Source organism: Urocitellus parryii, chromosome 10 (genome assembly GCF_045843805.1).
Source record: "Urocitellus parryii isolate mUroPar1 chromosome 10, mUroPar1.hap1, whole genome shotgun sequence".
NCBI classification, from domain to species: domain Eukaryota; kingdom Metazoa; phylum Chordata; class Mammalia; order Rodentia; family Sciuridae; genus Urocitellus; species Urocitellus parryii.
Window position 1 is genome coordinate 16,716,886 of NC_135540.1, and position 21,369 is coordinate 16,738,254.

The following is a 21,369-nucleotide window of genomic DNA, read 5'->3' on the forward strand; positions in this document are numbered from 1 at the left end:
TGACGTTATCATTACCCACAGGTAATAAAACTTACATTAAGGCCTTTGCCTCCTCCATTAGTTGGGGGTTGGGGATCCACCATTAACATCCCTCAGCAATTCATCAGGTCAAAGGGAAGCACTGAGATCCTACCAGGCAGATTTCTTTAAAACTACACCTTCCAACCACTTCATGCTTCAGGTCTAAACCCCACCTCTTTAGACTCTCTTTGCTCTGATTTACCCTGAATTATGACTGAATGATCTCTGCCTACTAGGGAAAACCAGCAAGCCAAAGAGAGGTGGAGAACACCAGCAAGGGGGTCTCTCAGTCCTCCAGGGCTCTACTATTGTGTTCTAAATCTCACTCCAGTACAAACAGAGCTGGCTGGACCCAACACTCAGGGGTGCTGATCAGAAGCAGGGCAGATGTCTGGATACAGGCTTCAGGACCTTCTCTGCACCTCTGGATAAACAGAGTGGTAACATGCTCAGAGTCACAAATGACCCATCTGCAGTGCATTCTTAATCCTGGAGTGGATTTCCTAGCCATTCCTGGTTGGTTGGCTTTGGTTAACACTGGGTGAAGAAACTTACACACAGAATGAGATGAACAAAGTTATGCCTACTAATGGGCTATGGTGGAGACCATGAAGGAGGTTAAATTTGCTAGAAAAATTATGAAGCTATGTTCACAACCCCATGTAAGGAAAACTGGTCTCTCCACTCCAGCAACTTATCCTGGCCTCAAAATGTGTTCAACACTAGTTTTGCTGACCCAGAATAAGAAGAACCAAATTTGTCAATTGTTTAACATTTTGCATTCTTTTTTTGGAGGGTGGAGTACCAGGGATTGAACTAAGCGGCACTCAAGCACTGAGCCACATCCCCAGCCCTATTTTGTATTTTATCTAGAGACAGGTTCTCACTGAGTGGCTTAGCACCTCGCTTTTGCTGAGGCTGGCTTTGAACTCACGATCCTCCTGTCTCAGCCTCCTGAGCTGCTGGGATTACAGGCATGTGCCACCACGCCCAGCTGCATTCTTTTTGATCTGTTTGGCTTCTAGGAATTTGTAACTTGTCACTTAAGAAAAGTTTACATATTAATTTAGGTAAAAGAATATATCAATAATGTATATATGCAGTCGTTAAAAATTACATCATAGAAGAATATTTAATTTTTAGGAAATGGTCTGAGATATATTTACTGTTAAAGGTCATAAATAAAAGTAAAAATTCCATATAACATGTTTTAGATCTGGGTTATAAGACATGCACACAGCAATGCATAGAAAAAGCCTAGAAAGCTGTGTACTGTGCACAGTTAAGGTGATTGTCTTTTAAATAATGAAACTATATGTAAATTTTGCTTTCTTTTTATTTGTATTTTTGAAAAATTTCTGTGATAACAATACATTACTCTTAAAACAAAAGAGAAAGGGAAAAAATAACTCCAGGGGCATTTGCTTACATAAGTAAATTTTTTAAAGATATACAAGATAGAGAAACTTTAATCCTTTACTATGGGGAAACTTTTCTTTCGTTCTTGTTTTTTTCTTTTTTGTACCAGAAATTGAGCTCAGAAGCATTTAACCCCTGAGCCACATCCCCAGCCTTTTCCATTTTTTATTTTGAGACAGGGTCTTGCTAAGTTGCTTTAGGGTCCCCCTAATTTGCTGAGGCTGGCTTTGAACTGAGCCACTGGGATTATAGGCATGTGCTACCTCACCTGGCCTATTATGGGAAATCTTGACAAAGAGACAATCTCGGTTAAATGTTCAAAACGTTTGACTACCTTATCTTCCAGGAAAGGATCAGGTTAGGCTGGAAGTTGCCAGAAACTTGAGGGCTGCCAGCTCCTGTGTTTCCTGACCCCTGACATATAACTGGAAGTTCTCAACCCAAACCTCATAGCCAACCCTCCAGATGGACTAACCTCCTATCCCAGGCAGGAGGAAATCCAGCTCCAAACCCGAGCAAGTATACTATCTTTTGGACTTTCCTGGACATGAGAACTGGCCTGGAAATTTCTTGAAATACAGATTGCAAAATCTGTAGAGATTCGGATTTTGGGGTGGACTGTGGAATCTGCTGCTAACCAGCAGCCTGGTGATTCTAATGTAGGCTCCTGGCAGATCAGGTGGGAACAAACACTTGGCCTTCTAACCCACCCACCCACTTGCTCCTTTTGACCAGGCTGCCCACAGCCGCAAGCCAGGCTATTCAGAACTGTATTTTCTTGTTTTTTGTGTCTGATGCTTTGATACGTTTGGGTCTTTCTGACACCTGAGAGATCACCCTCACTCAGTGCTGGCCAATTGCTAGAAAATTGTTTTTTCAAGCAAACAAACCATGCAGAGCCCACATTCCAACCACCTCCTTTTTTCTAGTGCTGATAGTCAGGGCCACTATTGTCCTGCCCAACTCACCCTAGGGCCAGGAATTAGACAACTCCTGCCGCCACTATGCCTCAGAGCCCACAAAACTGTGCACACGACACAATCCTAAGTCTGTCCAGCTGGTTTTTTCCCTCACAAAACACAATAAAGGCTCTTGCCCCTGAGTTCCCTTGTTCCTTCTGCCTCTTGACTCATCTGGTCCCTCCTGGGTGGCCCTGAATGGCGTGGCCTTTCCTCTTGGGATCTGTGAATCCCACAAGCAATCTTTCCAGGAGCAGTCATCCCTTGATCTGTAGGCCTCACCACCTCTGAATGATGATAAAACCCTTATTATTTCTGGAAGATGAGATCTCACAGGTCCTAGAGACACTTCCAACTGGGACAACTGAAAGGGTAACAAATGCCACTAGTGAATTAAGAATATTCACAACGTTAAAGACCAACCCACTACTGATAACAAAAAAATGCAAAACAACAATAAACAAATAAAAAAAGCAAACCAAAAAACAACTCTTGGTTTACCCAGAAAAGCATTATCAACGAATGTCCTCATACATCCTTTCTTGCCTGAAACTTACCTCTCGGAGTGGGATTATGAGGCTGCATAGGTTTTCCTCCTTGCTGGTGAAGCAGATGTAATTCGTGGAGACAAACATTTGGCCCAAAATGTGCATTTTGTTAAACGGAGTCCAGAGGGTGCAGTCTGTGTGGCCATCCAGTTTTTCATCTTTGGGCAGCCGGAATAGGGCGCGGTACCTCTCACTCTTAGCCCTGGCATCGAGATCCCTGGGAAGCAACAGTTAATTATAGTTCACCTGAGACAAGAAAGAGGTTTCAGTACCTTCTAAATAACACTGCAGTGGACGCTCCCTCAGCCTACCCGTCCCTTCCTTGACCTATCTATCCCCTGTTGTCACTCCGCTCTTTAGCTTTACATTGGTGTCAATTCTAACTTAAGGACCCCAAAGCACAATAAAGTTATTTGACTATATTTAGGTCCCTTGCAGAGCCACTTGACAATCAATATCTGTAAATGTCAAAGAACCTTGGGAAAACAAAGCCTGAATAAAAAAAAATCATTCTGTCTAAAGAATGCAATAATTTCGAAAGAGGCTGTTAGAATCACTCATACCTGGAGCCACTTTGGGGGGGCTCTGTCTTTTAAGAAAAGACTTAAAGAGAATGCAGACAGCCCCACGCCACATCTGCTGGGTGTTGCTCTTTATCCTAATTGGACAACAGAACGACACGAAGAGATTAGGGCACAACCCTGCTCTTGGCTTCCAACCTCGGCTGGGTCCTCTCTTGGCTACTCCCTGAAGAGCGCCTTTTCCTGTCCACCATGTCAGTTGTTTAAACCTTTCCCCTCCTCCTCCCTGCCAGCCTATTTCCAGCTTCACAGAGCAAAGAGGGACTGACTGGCTGCAGAGCTTCCTTCAGTTCCCTCCCTTCTTCCCCAGGATGACCTCCACCCTCACCAACTCTTACTCTTTCTCTCTGTTTTACAAGAAGAGGACACGACACACAGAAGCACAACTTCCACCCTCTACAAGACGCCACTTTTTAAATGATTCATATTCTTACAGCCTTATCCCTATCTCCCTCCTGTCCCCCGACCTACCCTCACCAGCAACCTTCCCATCTCCTCCTTCCTTCAATCCTAATGTTCAACTCTTTTCCATTCTAAATAAATAAATAAGCAAGACCCATCTTCATAACTGAATCTCTTGAGAAAGCAGTCTATATTTGCCCATTGCCTTTCCCTACCGTTCACCTGCTGCCCAGCTCACTGCAGTGGTGACATCTGCCCTCTACCACTGTGTCAACACATCTCAAATCACCAAGGACAACTTCATAATAACAACCTCCTTGCAGACTCCAACTTCCACCAATGATGTCCAATTTTGCAGTGACAGGGATTAAAGCCAGGGACATTCTACCACCGAATCCCATCCCCAACCTCTTTTATTTTCTGAGACAGGGTTTCACTAAGCTGTTGAGGCTGGCCTCAAACCTGCCATCCTCCTGCATCCTGCCTATCTTACTGGACTGACCTCCTACTGCATGTCCTGCAGGTAACTCTACTCAATGTCATCAAACTCAGCTACCCTGTCCCCAGGGCCTACTCTTCCTTCTGTCATTCCCTGTCTCAGGAAAGGGCAATTCCAGGCAGAGAGTCCCACTTTGGAAGGCATCAGCATCTCCCTCACTCTCTCCCTAGTTTAACCATCACATCCCCTTCCAGGCTTTTCTGTAGCCTCTCCTCACCCCCTGCCTGTCCACTCCTAGCCATGTGACTGAATTACTTCCTTCTGTGCTTTTCTCTGCACACCATGTTCCTTCCTCTGTCTGAAATTTCCATCCTACTCCTTGCCCGGGGAACTTCTGCTACCATTTTTCAGAGCTGCTATGGTTTGGATATGAGATGTCCCCCAAAAGCTCGTGTATGAGACAATATAAAATGTTCAGAGGTGAAATTATCTGTAGCCTAATTAGTGGATTAATCCACTCATATGGATTAATTGGGTGTTGGAGGTGGGTCCCTGGGAACGTGACTTTGGGGTTTATATTTTGTCCCTGGTGAGCAGAACTCCCTCTGCTTCCTGCTTACCACGTCCTGAGCTGCCTTCCTCCACCATGCCCTTCTGCCGCCATGTTCTGCTTCATCTTTGGTCCAGAGCAATGGAGTTGGCCATCTGTGGCCTGAGACCTCTGAGACTATGAGCCAAAATAAACGTTTTTCTTCCTCTAATATTGTTGTTAGGTCTTTTGGTCACAGTGACCACAAAGCTGACTAAAACAAGAGCCATCTGGGCAGAGCTAACCAGCCCCTGTGTGTGGGCCTAGGTCCCTCTGTCCATATGACCCAAAGAGTTCCCATTACATTGTGTGGGAGCTGGGCACAGTCATCTCTTTCTAAAGTGGAAATCTTTCTCAGTATTGTTCCACACCCAGAAAAGTGCTCTAACCCTGGAAGCTGTTCACAGAAGGTTCCAGTTAATAAATGTATGGCTTCTCGGTCCTGAGGACAGAGAGACTCAGAGTCCCTTACCACCTACCGTTTCAGGGCAGACACCTTTTTGGGAGATTTCTTCTTCAGTTTGGGCAGGGACCGATCTTGCTCAAAGCCTTCGTTGTCTAAGAGTTGCCTCATGGCGATGTTGGCAAGCTGCTCCATCAGCTTGAACGTCTCGTTGATGTTGAGGAACACGGAGAAGAAATGCTCGCTGGACCGTGTGCTCACTTTGATCCCGTCGGGCAAGAGCAGCGTGGCGTTCTTCTCAAGCTGAGTAATGTCCACCCACCGGATTACCAGCTTGGCTGAGCACAGGGAACAAGGCTGGGTCAACACCGGGCTCCAGGAGATCCTTCCAAGGTACTGACTGCAATTTCTCAACCCCCGAACTCCTCTGAGTTCCTGATTGCCTTGTTTTGTTGTTTAAAGAGTCAAATTGGGGCCACTTAAATTCTGAGATCAGAATTATTATGGATTTTCATCCATGTTTATTAAATTAATTATGCCTTTTGTGAACCTTTATTACTTAATGACAAAATTCCTTTAATACTGAATTGAAAATATATGGATTCACTTGTTAAATATTCAAAAAAGGAAGTGTTGACTCGATTATAGCTATGGATGTTTGATATTTTGATTTGGTTTATGAGTACACCGAAAGCCTTAGCAGACTTTCCAAAGATTCCCTCTGAAATTCTAGACCACTCACCTTCCTTCCCCATAAGGAAAGAATAGAAGCACAGGTGGTTAATACTGAGGTACATCCAACCCTGCCGGGGGACCTTCCCCTTCCAGTAGCTGCAAGAGTAATAGTTGACAAGCTTCTCCTCTTCAGGCATGCCAAACAGCCTATGGAACTTCACGATGGCCTCTTTAAACTTTTCTGTGTCATCGTCTTCCTTGATGTCATTGATTTTGTTATACTCTGCAATGATGCCCTAATCAGAAATAAAACACAAAGCATACAACCGGTGTCAATATGACAAGCTGTACATAATAGAAACAAAGAAAGATTTCTAAGATCAGCATTTTTTAAAAATCACAAACCCTGTCCAAGGGTAATCCCCTAAATTGCAAGCCAATTAACAAGTGGCATTTGCATACTAAAAGAACAATAGAGATTTTATTATGTTTATTGGAGCCAATTATTTTCAAGTCACTCAGAATGCAGCTCATCATTTTAGGAGGTGTAAACATTTTGCCAGTTGTGTGGTGTTTACTAGAGCTTATCATGATAGAGTCTTCCCAAGTGCCAACTCCTACCTTTCTGAAAATCAACAAAAATCATCATGAGAGACATGAAAGGAAAGAAAGACCAAATGCATGTCACTTAGACGCACAGGGCCATTGACTCCCTATCTCAGGACCATTTATAATATCAGGGACCCTACAGAAAAGGAACAAATTGTCACTGGAGCAGAAAAAGGGTGAATGTGAGAGCAAAAATGATACTAGACAGAATGTGTTGACAGCTGGACAGGAGATCAAGCATTTGCATAGCAAGTGACTGTCGTGCTCCATTGTTTCATTATTATAGCAGCTTACGAATGCTATTTCATTGTTACCCAATTCCTTTGTAATTCTTTGAAAACTGGTTTCTACATTTTCTAATAGAAAATGCTCCCCTGAATTCCACCTTTCTCTTTGCAATGTCAGATCCCCCGCCCCTCTTCCTTGTCTCTGCCTCAAGGCAGCCTGGGAATGCACATACTGGAGAGCATGACTCATATCTCTGTGAACTTGGGCCACCTCTTACGTCTCCTTGACATGATGCAACCCTCCTGAATCCCTAGGATGGAAAGTTGCACCTGCCTCATTGTCCCTAGAATTCCTGCTTTTAGGTTCTTACACTTCTAGTGTAACCCTTATGTGCCCTACAAATTTATCTTCTTAAAACCAATTTTGACTAAGAAATTCTGATAATCAGAATCCTGACTGTTTCCCCACCAGTTAGTCTGAAACTCTAGGCCTTGTACAGTTTGGGTCTGTTTTAGTCAGCTTTTTTGCTGCTGTGACTAAAAGACCTGAAGAGAACAATTTTAGAAGAGGAAAAGTTTATTCAGGGGCTCACGGTTTCAGAGGTCTCAGTCCACAGAAAGCCAGTTCCGTACCTTGGGGCTCAAGGTGAGGCAGAACATCATGCAGAACAGTGTGACAGAGGAAAGCGGCTCATGTAATGATCAGGAAGCAGAGAGACGCCACTTGCCAGACACAAAATGCACAGCCCCAAGGTATGTCCCCAATGCACCACCTCCTCCAGCCACACCTTACCCACGTTCAGTTACCACTCAGTTAATGTCATCAGTGGGCTAATTCACTGAGTGAGTGAAGGCTCTCCTAACCTAATCATGTCACCTCTGCATGTTCTTGCAATGTCTCATATAAGAGCTTTTGGGGGAAATCTAATATCCAAACCCTAACAGAATTCAACCAACACTGAACCTTTTCAAATTTCATTGTACTACATCTGACCACAGTTTTGCATTAGCAACTCTGCCCCAGCCAGCCTTGAGGCATCCTCCAGGCCTGGACATGTGTTAATTCACCTTCTGGCTTTTGATCCTGCCGTTCTGTGTGTCTAAAATCTAGAATGAGGCTGTTCTGTTTCATTAATCCTACCACACTCCAAAGTCTGGTTTAATTCTTTCCCACCTCCATGTACACCTTCTCCCAACCGTGATTCCTTTTCCCATATTAAGTACTATCAATTTTCTCTGCATCGTGTGTTGAAAATATGTCCTGAATTTTATTTCCAATACCAGATCCCCCCTCACACCCCCACTTCTGTTACCAGAAGTTTTGTTCATGAATGATGGTAGGAGAGGGAGCTTTGGTTTTCCAAACCCTCCATCATGTTCAGTTCTAGTAAAAGTAAGAACATAAACAACAATCCTAACAGCAAACAGTGGACCTTTGCCAAGAGCCCCACAAATCTCCAACCTGTTCTTCTAACAGAACCCTGCCCTCCCCCACCCCCACAAGCCCTCCAAGCAGCCCGGGAATGAATGTGATGGCTTCCCAACTCCCTCCTATCATGACTGTCTGCACACTGATTCTGGAAGGCCACTTTCTGAAAAACAGACCTGACCATAACATTCCCACCTTAAAAACTTCCCTAGACCATGGGTGAAAGAGAAGACAGGTCCACCCCAAATCTCTTCCTATAAAATCTCCATTGGCCAGAGCCAACCTTTCTAGGTTTGGCAGAGATAAGCATGTTCCCTGTGACTTTAAACTGATCTTCAATGAGGTCCACATTCTCACCTCTAGGCTCTCTTAATTTATATGTTGGTGGAAAAAAATTGCTTATATGTTCCTCCGTCACGAATTATGAATCCCAAAAATGATAGTATCTTGAACATTTTTTATCACCGCTATCTAGCATGTAAGAATATTCAATAAATTGTTATCAAATGAGAACATGTCATCTTTCCAAATTAAAATGTCACTTGTGGGGTCACAGTTGGTTTTGATGTATAGTCCAGAGTTGCAGATTTCTAAATCTAAAATTGTTTCAGAGTTGACTGTGCTTAGGAAGGTACACACCAAACTGTGGGCTCCTGGTCTGTCATCACCCAGGATGACAGTGTGGCTGGCATTATCAACAGCGGTGACATTCCTAGGAAATATCTAAAATAGGATTGTTTTCTGTCATTATATTTGATACTATTCCACCGACAGAGCAGAGACGTTGAGCTCCATGGAGACCAGGAGAAAACACTTCTGGACCCAGGCCTCCCAGGGTTGAGCAGGTGTTAACAGAGGGATGTGTTAGGGACCAGAAAGAGCCAGAGGCTACATGCAGGCATCAGACCTCTGGGTGGGGAGAAGCCAGTTCAGAAGGAACAGGGGATGAAAAAGCTATTCCCAGTTGGCAAATACACCTCCAGCCTATTGACATTTCAAAGTTGTCAATGCCTTTGAAGGCAGATCTAAAATAATACAAGAATGAGAGAGAAATAAATGAATGAGTTATTAAAGGTGACAAGTGAAAGCCCACCAATAGGAAGCAGCAGTCGGGTCCCCAGGCAATCCCAACAGCCAATCAGCTCAGAGTAAGCCTGCAGCTCTCAAGTGGGCTTAGGTTTGCTCTTCTTCTGGACCACTCTGGTGGAGGTCTTACCCAGAGTCCAAATAGGGAAGATGTTAGAAGAGAATGAGGCCCAACAGACTAAATGACACCCCCATGTTTTTGAGTGGAAAAACACTGAGTCAGACTATGCTATTGTAAGATGGGTGAAATACCACCTTTCCAGAATGTTCATTAAAATTTCAAAACGAAAATGTTTCAAAGTATGGAATGATTGAAAAAAACATGAAATTGAGTAAATATCACTCTGAAACACTCCAGGGCCTAAAAATCTTGCATCAGTAGATCAGGTTTTGCCAACAAATTTCATCATAAGGCTAATTAACAGGCCCCACATCTAATTCTCACACCTTTACAAAAATACAGGGTCCAGAATGCAGAACCTATAGTTTGCTCTAACTTTTCATCCAGGAGGACTGGATGATGAAACAAAGGAATATCTTCTCCCCATAAGTTCTCTGGGTTCCATAGAATATAAAATTGGTCCCTCCAGTTCTACGCAATAGCACCTTGTAACTTTGGAAAATTGATGCAATCAAAATGAGTGTGACGCCTGATGCTAATTTAAATATGCAAAAGGATATGGACAAAGATTTTACAAAAAGAGGAAAATTAACTTGGCAAACATGAAAAAATATTCACCTCATAATCAAAGACAGAAATTTTTAAAAATTAAGATATTAAAACTATAAAATAAGTGAAACAACTATAATCCTGAAAAGCAAGCAATGCATAATCACACAGGGATTCTAATATATTGATAATATCTATTTAGGTCCACTAAAATGTTTTAACTACTTAACCCAATAATCCTCATTTTATAATCTATTCCAAAGAGAGAGGAAAACACAAAAACTTGTGGGAAAAACTGTGAACAAAATGTTAACTGTATTTTTCATTTATACCTCTCCTCCACCATTAGAAGCTATTAAGGAGACTATTGGAAAGAGAAGAACTGTAAAAGCAATTATGGAGTCATATCCAGTTACTGATAAAACAACTAAAATTATATAACAATATGGAAGATATCAGTAAAAGAAAAACGAGTGGACTGCCAAATTATATGTACACTGAGACTACTATTAGGATTCACAGGCATAGCAGAAGTCTAGAAAGAAATACACAAAACAGTATGTGGGGTGTCTGGATTATAGTTGCCTCTGTAGTATTCCATCGGTAATTTATAAAAGTTAATTAGATCGCAAAACAAATAAGTCTCTTGGTTCCCTTAATTAGTGGATACTCTGTGAAAATGTAAACTACTCATTTGCACATGAATGACATTCTTTTATACATAACCACAGTAACAGTAATTCCCTCCTCATCATTGGTTTCAGGGGAATTAAATCTGACATTTTTGGTGTAACGCAAACAGTAAAAAGAATGGCAACTTGACATAGTTTGGCTTGATTGACTGACTCATTCATTCATTCATGCTCATAAACTACTGTCTTCTAAGCTTTGGTTTCTTCCTATGGCTCTTTCTTTGTGCCAATTTCCTAAGGGTGATGACATTTGAGGGAGGGCTGTGACAGGTGACAGACAACCTCCAGTGAGTGACCCTGGATGGAGATGTTGCTCCAAGTCTTTGTGTTTTTCTCGAACCAGTGGGTGACCCCTTTCATCCCGACCCTCCTTCATGAGCAAATTAGGAGTTCTCAGACACTCCACTTACTACGTTGTTTCAGAAATTCAGACACATGACTTAGAAATAAAATGCTGATAAGACTTGGGTTCCATCAATCAGCTCTCAATTATTCAAAATTTGCTTTTGGTTTTATTTTGGTTTGGTTCAGAAGCTGCCATATTCTAGGAGATGGCCCTAAAAGGAATCATCTTCGAACTGATCCTTTCTAATATGTCCTCCTGTCCCAGTTTTACCTTTATCATTACTCTTCTAATCTCTCTGATAAGGGTGGTGTAGAAACTTAAACCGCAAATCCTGTGGGTGTGCATAAAGATTCCTCCTGAGGGGCAGGTGGGATGGAGGCAGAGGCTGGTGTTCCCACCTGGCCCTTTTCTATGGCCCAGTTCAAGTTCAGCTCTTTCCTTTAAAAACATCAGACCCAAAGGGGAAATCAAAGTCCAGTGTATTTTTAAAATTCTTTTTCTGATTATAAAATTACTACATGTTTATGGGAAGTTTAGCAAAGGATAAGAATTAAAATAAAACTGAACACACTGGGAAATTTTATAGGAGCCGTCAGACCACTTCCTAGAATTCCACCTTCCATGGGTATAAAGGCTTTTAAACTATGCCTGCAAATCCTGATGCCATGATAGAAACAACTTCTGATCTTGACCAGATAAAAACTCACAACTTTGCAAGGCAAAATTATCATGAGTGAAGTCCAGAAGACATATGATAAACCCAGGGAAAATGTCTACAACATGTATCACCAAAAAAAGGCAGATGGCTTTTGCATACTAAGAATCATAACATATTAAAGAAAGATAAAACCAAAAGCCCTGTAGAAAATCTAGCAACAGGTATGAGCAGACATTTATAGAGATACAGAACAGCCTTTCGACATATGAAAAGTTGATCAATTTTTCATAAATGAGACAAATAGAAATTGAAATAACATGAAATACTATTTCTTCCTCATCAGATTAGCAAAACTCCAAAAACTTGATAATGCACATTGTTGGTGAAGCTATGGGAAAAGAGGCACTCCTTTGCCTTTTGGGATTTAAAAATGTACAATTCTTGTGAAGAAATTTGGTAGTGTTTTTGCAAAACAACACAGATATTTGCCCTTTAATATGGCAAAACTACTTCTACAAGCTCATCCTAAAAATACAATCCCAATAATACAAAAATATGTACACATATTCATATGTGTGCATATTTTTGTATTATATATATTTTTTGTAATATATATATATATATATATATATATATATATATATAGAGAGAGAGAGAGAGAGAGAGAGAGAGAGAGGAATATTTAGAATTGCAAAATACTGAAAAGGACCTAAAACAAGGACATGGAATTTTAAAAACTGGTACAAATCCAAATAAAACCTGTTACTAACATTGTACCAATGTTCATTTCTTATTTTGATAAGTGTCCTAATTATGTAAGATGTTAACATTAGGTGAAGCTTGATAGAGTGTGTAAGGGGATTCTTTGTACAGTCTTTGCATTCTTTATAATTATAAACAATATTTCAAAATAAAAAAAATAGAACTACAAAGATGTTTTGTTTTGCTTTTCAAAAAGCACGTGAGAGAATTCTATGAATTGATGTGGCATATTATCAGGAGATTTCAAGTGATGAAAACAAAATAAATAGCAGCCTATATATGGAATACATTTTGATAGCAATGGAGTTTGTGAAGTCTTACATATAAGAATTAAAGGTCAGTAAGTAAAATGTTCCTATTAGCTTTTTTCTTTCTTTCTTTTCTTTTTTTTTTTTTTTTTGGTATGGGGATTGAACTTGGGGTACTCGGCCAACTGAGCCACATCCCCAGCCCTATTTTGTATTTTATGTAGAGACAGGGTCTTACTGAGTTGCTTAGTGCCTCGATTTTGCTGAGGCTGGCTTTGAACTTGTGATCCTCCTGTCTCAGCCTCCAGGGCTGCTGGGATGACAGGCGTGTGCCACCACAAGGAAGGATAAACCAGATCACGAAGGATAAACCTGATTCACTATGGGGAACTGGGGGAAAACAGGGTAACATACAGATACAGAACAAAGTAATGCTTTTTGACTTTTGGAAACATTAATACTCCTTTGTTTTGAGAAAAAGAAAATAAAACTAACAATGTTGAGGAGGAGGAAGAATTGAAAAGCGAAAGCAAACTGAAACATATAGGACAGGGAAGACACAAAATAGGCCTGGATCATCCTGCATTATCACAAGTCGGGACATATTTAAAAAAAAAATTAGTGGAGAATGTCACAATGACAAAGAGGCAATTGTAGTACGTATCCATTGGTAAATTTGGGATTGTGAGAGTAGCAGACTAATTAGGTCCAGTAATGAAATATACACAATGGAGACACCCAGCAGTCCACATCAATAATACAGAGATACATAAATGGAGGGAGGCTCTTGCTTACGGTAGAATAGCAGTTGCCCACTGGTGAACGTGGCTGAGGGCTGGGCTGGAAAAACATAATTTCCTAAAATCATCATTTTGCAAACCATCATGGCAAAAATTGATTCAGACAAAAAAAAATCATCAATGGATGCTAAATCCAGATGAAAATTTTGATAAGGAGCGGAATCTTTGTGTAGTCCTAACATGTTCTCCTACAGAAAATTATTTATTATTTGCAAGAATAAAAGTAGAAACTCTGCAGTGGAGAAAACGGATAGCACCTGACTGGGTTCACAGCTCCACTGAGGGGCAGTGAGGATCACTACCAGAGAAGTTGAAGCCTTGGGTAGGACACAGGGTCACTAATGTGGCACCCCTTCAGGAGGGCACAGTGTGAACTGAATTGTAAAGAAACACCTAAGGAAACCCCAAACTAAAAGTGTTCTATTAATAAAACCAGAACTGTACAACTTTAAAACCATTTATGTCATAGAACCTAAGACAAGGCTGTGGGACTCTCCCAGACTGAAGGATGCTGAAGAAACTGAAGTGCAATAGTTTCCTAGACAACATCCTGTCCTGGAACGGGAAACAAACAAACAAACAAACAACAACAACAAAAACTACCACCACCAACAAACCTACAAAGAGCATAACTGGGCCATTTAGAATTGGAATATATGCCAAATAGTAAAGTATAGTATTAATGTTAAATTAACTTGTAAAGTTAACTAATGAAATTGATAATGGTAGTGCTCTTGTTTTGTAAAATATCCCTATTCAGAAGAAAACTTCCCTTAAATTGAGTGAACAGGCGAATAAAGCAAATGAGGCACAATGTCAACAACAGGTGAACCCCATAAAGGGTACTTAAGTGTGTTTTCAGGCGATTCTTATTTTCACAATACTTCTGTGAATTTGAAGTTAGTTCCACTTAAAAAGTTGGGATGTGAGAGTGTGTGCGTGTGTATATGTGTGTGTGTGTGTGTGTACATATGGTGCTGGGGACTGAACCCAGGGTCTCATGTGTGCACTGAGTCACATCACCAGCCCAGTGTTTTGTTGTTGTTGTTCCCCAACCCACTACCTGTATTTTTCCTCTCACAAATGTGGTGATATCATTCTCGTTTTCGAAGATGGAGAGCGTCTGCAGTAGATTCTGCTCCAGCCATTCCCAGTGTTCAGTGATTTCCTTTCTGGAGCCACCTGGATAAATGTAAAATGATGATAATGAACGTCAAGTTCTGTGCCTTTTTTTTGGTATTAAGTTTTGAACCCAGGAGTTCTTAACCACTGAACTACATCCCCAGTCCTTTTCAATTTTTTTTTTTTTATTTTGAGCTAGGGTCTCACAAAGTTGCTTAAGGCCTCACTAAGTTGCTAAGACTGGCTTTGAACTCCAAATCCTCCTGCCTCAGCCTCCCGGGCCACTGGTGTGCACCACCACATTCACCAAGATATTTTAAAACCCAAGCTCACTTGACCACAACTTGACACCACCAAAGGAGACTATCACTGCACATGTCTCACTTCCAATGCTACCTATCCTCCAGAGGAAAGAGGTGAGACTGTGAAGAACATGGAAACTCAAGAGGAAGCAGGGCTCATTAGTTAAGTCTGATCAGGTGGATCCAAAAACTTTTAGGACCTGGTTCAGAGTGGATGACAGCAACGTGTTCTACACTCATTTTTCTGCACTGGGAGTTGACCACTTCTCTCTCCTCCCTTCCAGAATTTTCACTTTACAGGGTCCCATAGATCTTGTTATCTACGAGGTTTCCATTGTTCAGCTGCAACACTGAGAGCTGTGGTATATGAGCCAGTGGACATGTGATGAACCACCTCCTCTGATGGGCAAAATTACCCTCACTTCAATTATGAATGAGATGTGGAAATGGACCATCTCAGGGAACAGCAGCCGGCCCTCACTAGCACAGCTACATCTCGGTTTTTAATATCACCTCACCTAAAGACCTCCAGATTGAAGCAGCCCAGGCCTTGTAGCACACACAGTGACACTGCTTTCTGCTCACACTATGGGCGTCATCACAGGGACACTGTCAGATATAGCTAGAAGACACTAGAATAAATTCCTTTTGTGATTGATAATGATGTTTCGGGAAAAAGTTTTTGTGGAATGAATTATCCACATGTCGCATGATAAATTATATGCACTACTCATTCCAAAAGTTGAGAATGATTGTGTGATTCCATTGATTTACCCTTTGGCCATCTCCTGATTCCGAGTTATCTTTTGATTGATTTCTCCAAAGTATCCTTTTTCTCTGTTGTTTGTCACTAGCAATTCAAGATCTCTCAGAATTTCAGTCTCACTCCGGATAAAGAAAGAAAGGCAGAAGACACAAAAGTATCTGCAATTTATATTCAGAACTCTGGTTGGAGAACTCAACTCTCATAGAGAATGAGAGGTACGCCCAAAGGGCTTCAGACTCACTGTTCAAGGAAAGGCTAAAGAGACAAAAACCAAAGTTCACTTTCTTTTACTTTAAGATTAAAAACCAACATAGCCTCCACAGGATGCTCATGGGGCTGGGGACATAGCTTAGTGGCGAAGCATTTGCCTAGCATGTGCAGGGCCCTGGATGTGATACCCCAGCTTCACAAAAATGAATGAATAAATTAAAATTTAAATAAAGAAGTATTTCGAAGGGATGCATACATAAAGAATAAAAATCAGATTTTTTTTAGTGGAGAGCTGTCCTGTGAAAACACTAAAGAATGAAATTCTCTTCTCCATGGGTTCTTTTCACAGCTCACTCATCTGAGGTCATAGTCAAGCACATGTAAAAGCAACAGGAAGACTCTTTACTATATCATAGCAAGATATGGCTGGTCTCCTCTCTCTCCCACCAGCCCTGTTGAATGACTATAGACAGTTTGCTTAATTTCTGTCTCAAATTCTTTACAAGGAAAATGGACACACATTGAAATAATAAAAATTCTTACCCACTTTAAATTAATGTTGTGAAAATCACAAGGGAAAATGTCTTATAGACATAATTTGGAAAGTAGAAAATACTTTTCAAGGGTCTATTTGGAATATTTAGGAAATGAGTCAATTTGGGAGAGTCTGCCAGAGAGAGAGAGAGCTTGAAAACATTTTATAGTTAAAAATTTTAAATCCTAATTATAAAATTTTCTAAAAGTACTGGCCCTTCCTTGTCTGCAGAGGCCACTGCCATCATGAGTCATGATACACGGCAGATTCCAAGGGCCCTGACCAGAAGGCGTTGGTGATGTGCCTTCCATCCACTGTTGGTCTGTGCTGTTGGCACTGACTAATGCACTGCACCTTAGGACAGAGGCACTCCTGGGGACCCGCAGGACTGCTGAGTGTCTCCAGAGCCACCGGGCATGATTCCCAGCCTCTGATTTGCCTCTCCTCTGCTCCCGTGGTACATCAGTCAGAGATGAGCCTTCCAGAGGCGGAGGCTCAGCTCAGCCATGGTGGTCTGGCTCTTGACTGGTATCTCATAATGCTCTGCCCACTACCAGGTCATCAGAACACCGATTTTACTTTTAGATTCCCTGTTCCACTGATCAAAGAATCCAACCCAAGCATCTCACATCAAATTCAACAATCCTTGGTTGTCATGAGTAGAAAAGTCCGTCAGTTGCAAACCTGGGCAGAACAGGTGTGTCCTCAGGTTTGCTCATGCTACCTTCAAAGTTTCCTTTGTGCACACGGCCAGGTATGTCCATCTGCGCTATACACACTCAGAGCAGAAATGGTGCCTGCAGGCAGGTGCTCCTTCAACAAACATTTGCTCATACTTCCATGGCATTACATGACAATCCACATGGCTGATGTGTCTTCCCCACCCATATTCAAATACAGTCATGCATGCCTTAATTATGGGGATGCTTTGCGAAATGCATCATCAGGCAATTTTGTCATTGCATGAACAACATAGAATGGACTTATGCAAACCTAGAAGGTCTAGCCTACTACATATTTAGGCTATGGTCCAGCCTACTGTTCTTAAACTACAAACCTTGACATCATGTTACTGTACTGAATATTGTAGGTAACGGTCACCCAATGGTAAGTATTTGTGTATTTAAACAGGTTGGTTTACACCAGCAACACCACAAATACATGAGTAACACACTGCATGGAGATGTTGCCATGGCTACTTCAGTAGGTGACAGGAATTTCTCGGCTCCATTTTAATCTTAGGAGACCACTGTTCTATGTGGTGCATGAAAACTGCCATCCAAGATGTTTGCAGGGAAGTTCAGGTTTACTGTCACCATTGTTTCCCAGCCACGTGTCCCCACTGTGCCAGGACTGCCTGCCTTCCACTGTTCATCATCCCCATGATGCCCACCCTCTAGCACCCAGTGACATTTTCACCCGTGGCTCTTCCTTTACTGCTCACCTCTGGAGAGGTAATACCCACGTTTTGGTCTCGCTGACCACTCCTGGCCCCCACTTCCATGGCTGTCGCTTGGCTGTTTCTCTTCTGTCCTACGCCTCTTGCTATTTCTCCCTCACCTGTCAGCATCAAGCAAGAAGGAGGGCCCTGCAGAGTCCCTGAGTTCAGTGGTGCTTACTGCCTAGAGGTCTCAACTCTTCAGCCTCGTCAGTGCTTCAGGTTTGCTTCTGTGCTACCAAAGAGGTTTTCTGGCTAAGATTCCAAGAGTTCCAGAAGTCTGGATTTCAGAAAAGAGAGAACTTAGTATGTTATTATATGAAATGAACCTCATCACTATTTGAGGAAAGAAAACAACACATGCCATCAGCCAATGGTAGCTACAGGAACTAAACTGTAGATCCATACCCAGTGGATACTTTCCAAGGGGAATAATATGCAAGTGACTTTTACATTTATATTAAGTGCATAAATGCACCATATTCCCTAACCACTTTCCTAAATGAATAATAAATGAGGAATAATAAATAAGAAGAATATTTGAGGACCGGTGTCTGGCCCCAGATATGAAGACAAGGAATATGAGGATACCTGTAAGGTAAGTCTGGATTCACTCCCCCACCATATAAGACAAACCGCCCAGATCTAATCCAGGAAAAAAAATATATATTTCTGGAAGGATGTGCTCATATCTGTCCACTTCTCATCTCAGAACAAAAGGTATAAGTTACCTCTCAGAGACAATAAAGCAGATGTCCCTGAACAGTTTGGGAGCAATTATCATTTTTTCTGGACTATTCTTAATAATCAGCAAGAGGCCAAAGGAAACATGCCTGAACACAAAATGTGCCTCAAAAGTCTATAAGCACAGCGCTGCAAGAACCAAAGTCCCAGAACTCTTGGATACTGTTATTTTTATTTTCTTTCTTTTTTAAAATTTTAATTTGTGGTATTGTTGTGTTCGTTCCAAGTGAGATAATATGAAGCTATTTTGCCGTGAGTCTGAAAGGGACTGGTTTATTTACCCAGCCGTTCATGCAAAATTTGTTAAGAGTTCAGAAAAGAAAGGAAGGGCTTGGCTGTTGATTTTCTGGCTCCATTTATAGATATAGAGCAGGAAAAACAAGCCGACACACTGTGCAATCAGCTGGGATGACAAAGGAATTTGGGGTCAGGTATGAGAATCCTTCAGGAAACCCCAGCCAGAGGGCTCCACTGTGACTAGATCAGAACATGATGGGTTCCTGTTATTTAAACATTAATTTCTGAAAAATAAGAATCTCTCCCATTTAGGACAATTTTTTAGACTATCAACCACAGGTCGTCTGCAGGTTTCTGGGCAAATTTTAAATACTATCTATGATGATGGAAAATACTATGTCATTCTAGTCTAATTTCTCATCTGGTTTGAAATGTACCTTGAAGTACATGAAGTCTACTTGAAATTAAAAGAAACATTAAATAGACCCACAAATCTTTTTTTTTTTAATCATATCTGGCCTCTGAGGAGTAAGAACAAAAGTATAAGGGCTCCAATGATGGAAATTTCTCACCAATCAGGAGTGTGTGCATACACGAGTTCAGCTGTATATTTGTAAGTACACACAAAAATAAAAACCACCCACAACACAGTAGAAGACAAAACAAAACTTTAAAGACAACTAAACTTTCTAGGGATTAAAAAGCAACCAAGATAGTATTGTGAGATCCAGAACAGGCTGTGTGGATCTCTGAGCTGATCCAGGCCTCAAAATTACTCAAATAAAGGGAATCAAATGAAAAACAAACTGTCTATTTTATGGTCTTGTCCAAATAGAAATACAGCCTCAAAGATAAAAATTTCGAAGTTTAAATGCCAAGTGAAGGCAAGAGCAATACCCAGTGCACTGTAATAACAATTACACAGCCTGTATCTATAAAATCACCTCCCAGAAAAAAGTACAAACTTGTACTTGGAGAGGGCAAAAGAAAATCCCCCCCAAACAGTGTTTTGGTTTGAAACAGTTTTAAAAACAAAAGGGAAATCCACTTTTTCAAAATCCCCACCTAATTAAACACATGATTATAAGCACTTTAATAAGATAACACTAAGGCCAGATGCCATACTTTATAACACACAGCATAGTCATAGAGCAACCCTGAGAGTTGTGGTCTTTTTTCCAGACAGAGAAATGGAGGTTTTCACAATTTTATAAACTAAATCTAAACTTTGTAGGTTCAAAACCTGTGCTCTTATTTGCTCCACTTCACTGCCTCCTCACATATTTTATAAGTGTGGTGAGTATGAACAGAGGCTGGAGGAGACAGGCTATGAGGGAGGTAATATAACAAAATACCCAGACCACAGACGTGGATGTCACCGGGTACTCTAGGTTTCAAATCCCTGCAGGGCCACACATTAACCTTGGGACCTTGGGTAAATGACTTAACTTCCTCTGTGCCTCATATTTTTCATCTGTAATATGTAGGCAACAGCTGAGACCACATGGTTTGTGCTAGATGCTAAGTAGATAATACACACAAAACCCATAGCATAAACCTAGAATATACAAAGCCCTGAACCGGTGGTACTTTTGCTGCTACCACCACAATCAGCAAAACAGAGACCTCATCTTGAAATACGATGCAGAAAATATTTTGAACTTCTGATGTTAGGACACAAAGAGCTCCTTAACTATTGCCTAACACACATGCAGCGGAAACCTCTGTGCCCTGACGCCCTGATGTCTGGATTGCAGTGTCCACACTAACTCACTAGAGTGTGGACAGAACAACTTCTGAGTGAAGATGGTACACTTTTTGTATAACACTGGTCTTAATCTCCTCTGGGTCATAACTGCTCATCGCTCCATAATCACTGAGAAAACAGAGCCCCAGTAACTTCTCCGACACTGGCAGGAGGAATCCGAAGCTGATATTCTTATTTTGCTTAAGGGCCCTCTCCTAACTCAGTGATGGGAATGTAATGACCATTTTCCTGGTGGGCAATCAGTCTAGCCATATTAAATACATGCATATTCTTTGACTCATTGTTATCTACTTTTATAAATTTATCCTAAGGTCATATGCGCAAAGATTTTGCTAAAGAGGATATTCCCTAAGGTTGTTCAAAATGCTTAACAGCGGAGGAAAAAAAAAAAAAACCAGATGTTCAATACAACATATTGATTAGTTAAATTACATTATATGCACAATAGAAAGTATCCACCTATTAAACTGATGTTATAGAAATATGTTGTTGAGATGAAAAGTATCTCAATATATTAGTTTTCATCCTATTTCATACATTCTAAATTTTATAAACAAATAGCTCATATATTTACATATAATGCATATATAGTATATACATAGAATGTGTATATATTATTAGGCTATTAAGTCTGGAAAGTGATAATTTATGATGTGCTATTATGGTTTTCTCTTTTTATTCTTT

At 41.1% G+C, this 21,369-nt stretch overlaps 1 protein-coding gene across 1 annotated transcript in view; it reads right to left on the reverse strand.

Annotated features, from left to right (window-relative positions):
- Positions 1-21,369, reverse strand: part of Tbc1d9 (TBC1 domain family member 9) — a 109,072-nt gene that overhangs the window by 36,342 nt on the left and 51,361 nt on the right. The window contains exons 3-6 of the mRNA XM_026386208.2: positions 14,627-14,745; positions 6,104-6,332; positions 5,438-5,699; positions 2,957-3,164 (exon numbers count right to left, since the gene is read on the reverse strand). Of these exons, the coding sequence (XP_026241993.2) occupies positions 2,957-3,164; positions 5,438-5,699; positions 6,104-6,332; positions 14,627-14,745 (818 nt within the window). The remainder of the gene's footprint in view (positions 1-2,956; positions 3,165-5,437; positions 5,700-6,103; positions 6,333-14,626; positions 14,746-21,369) is intronic.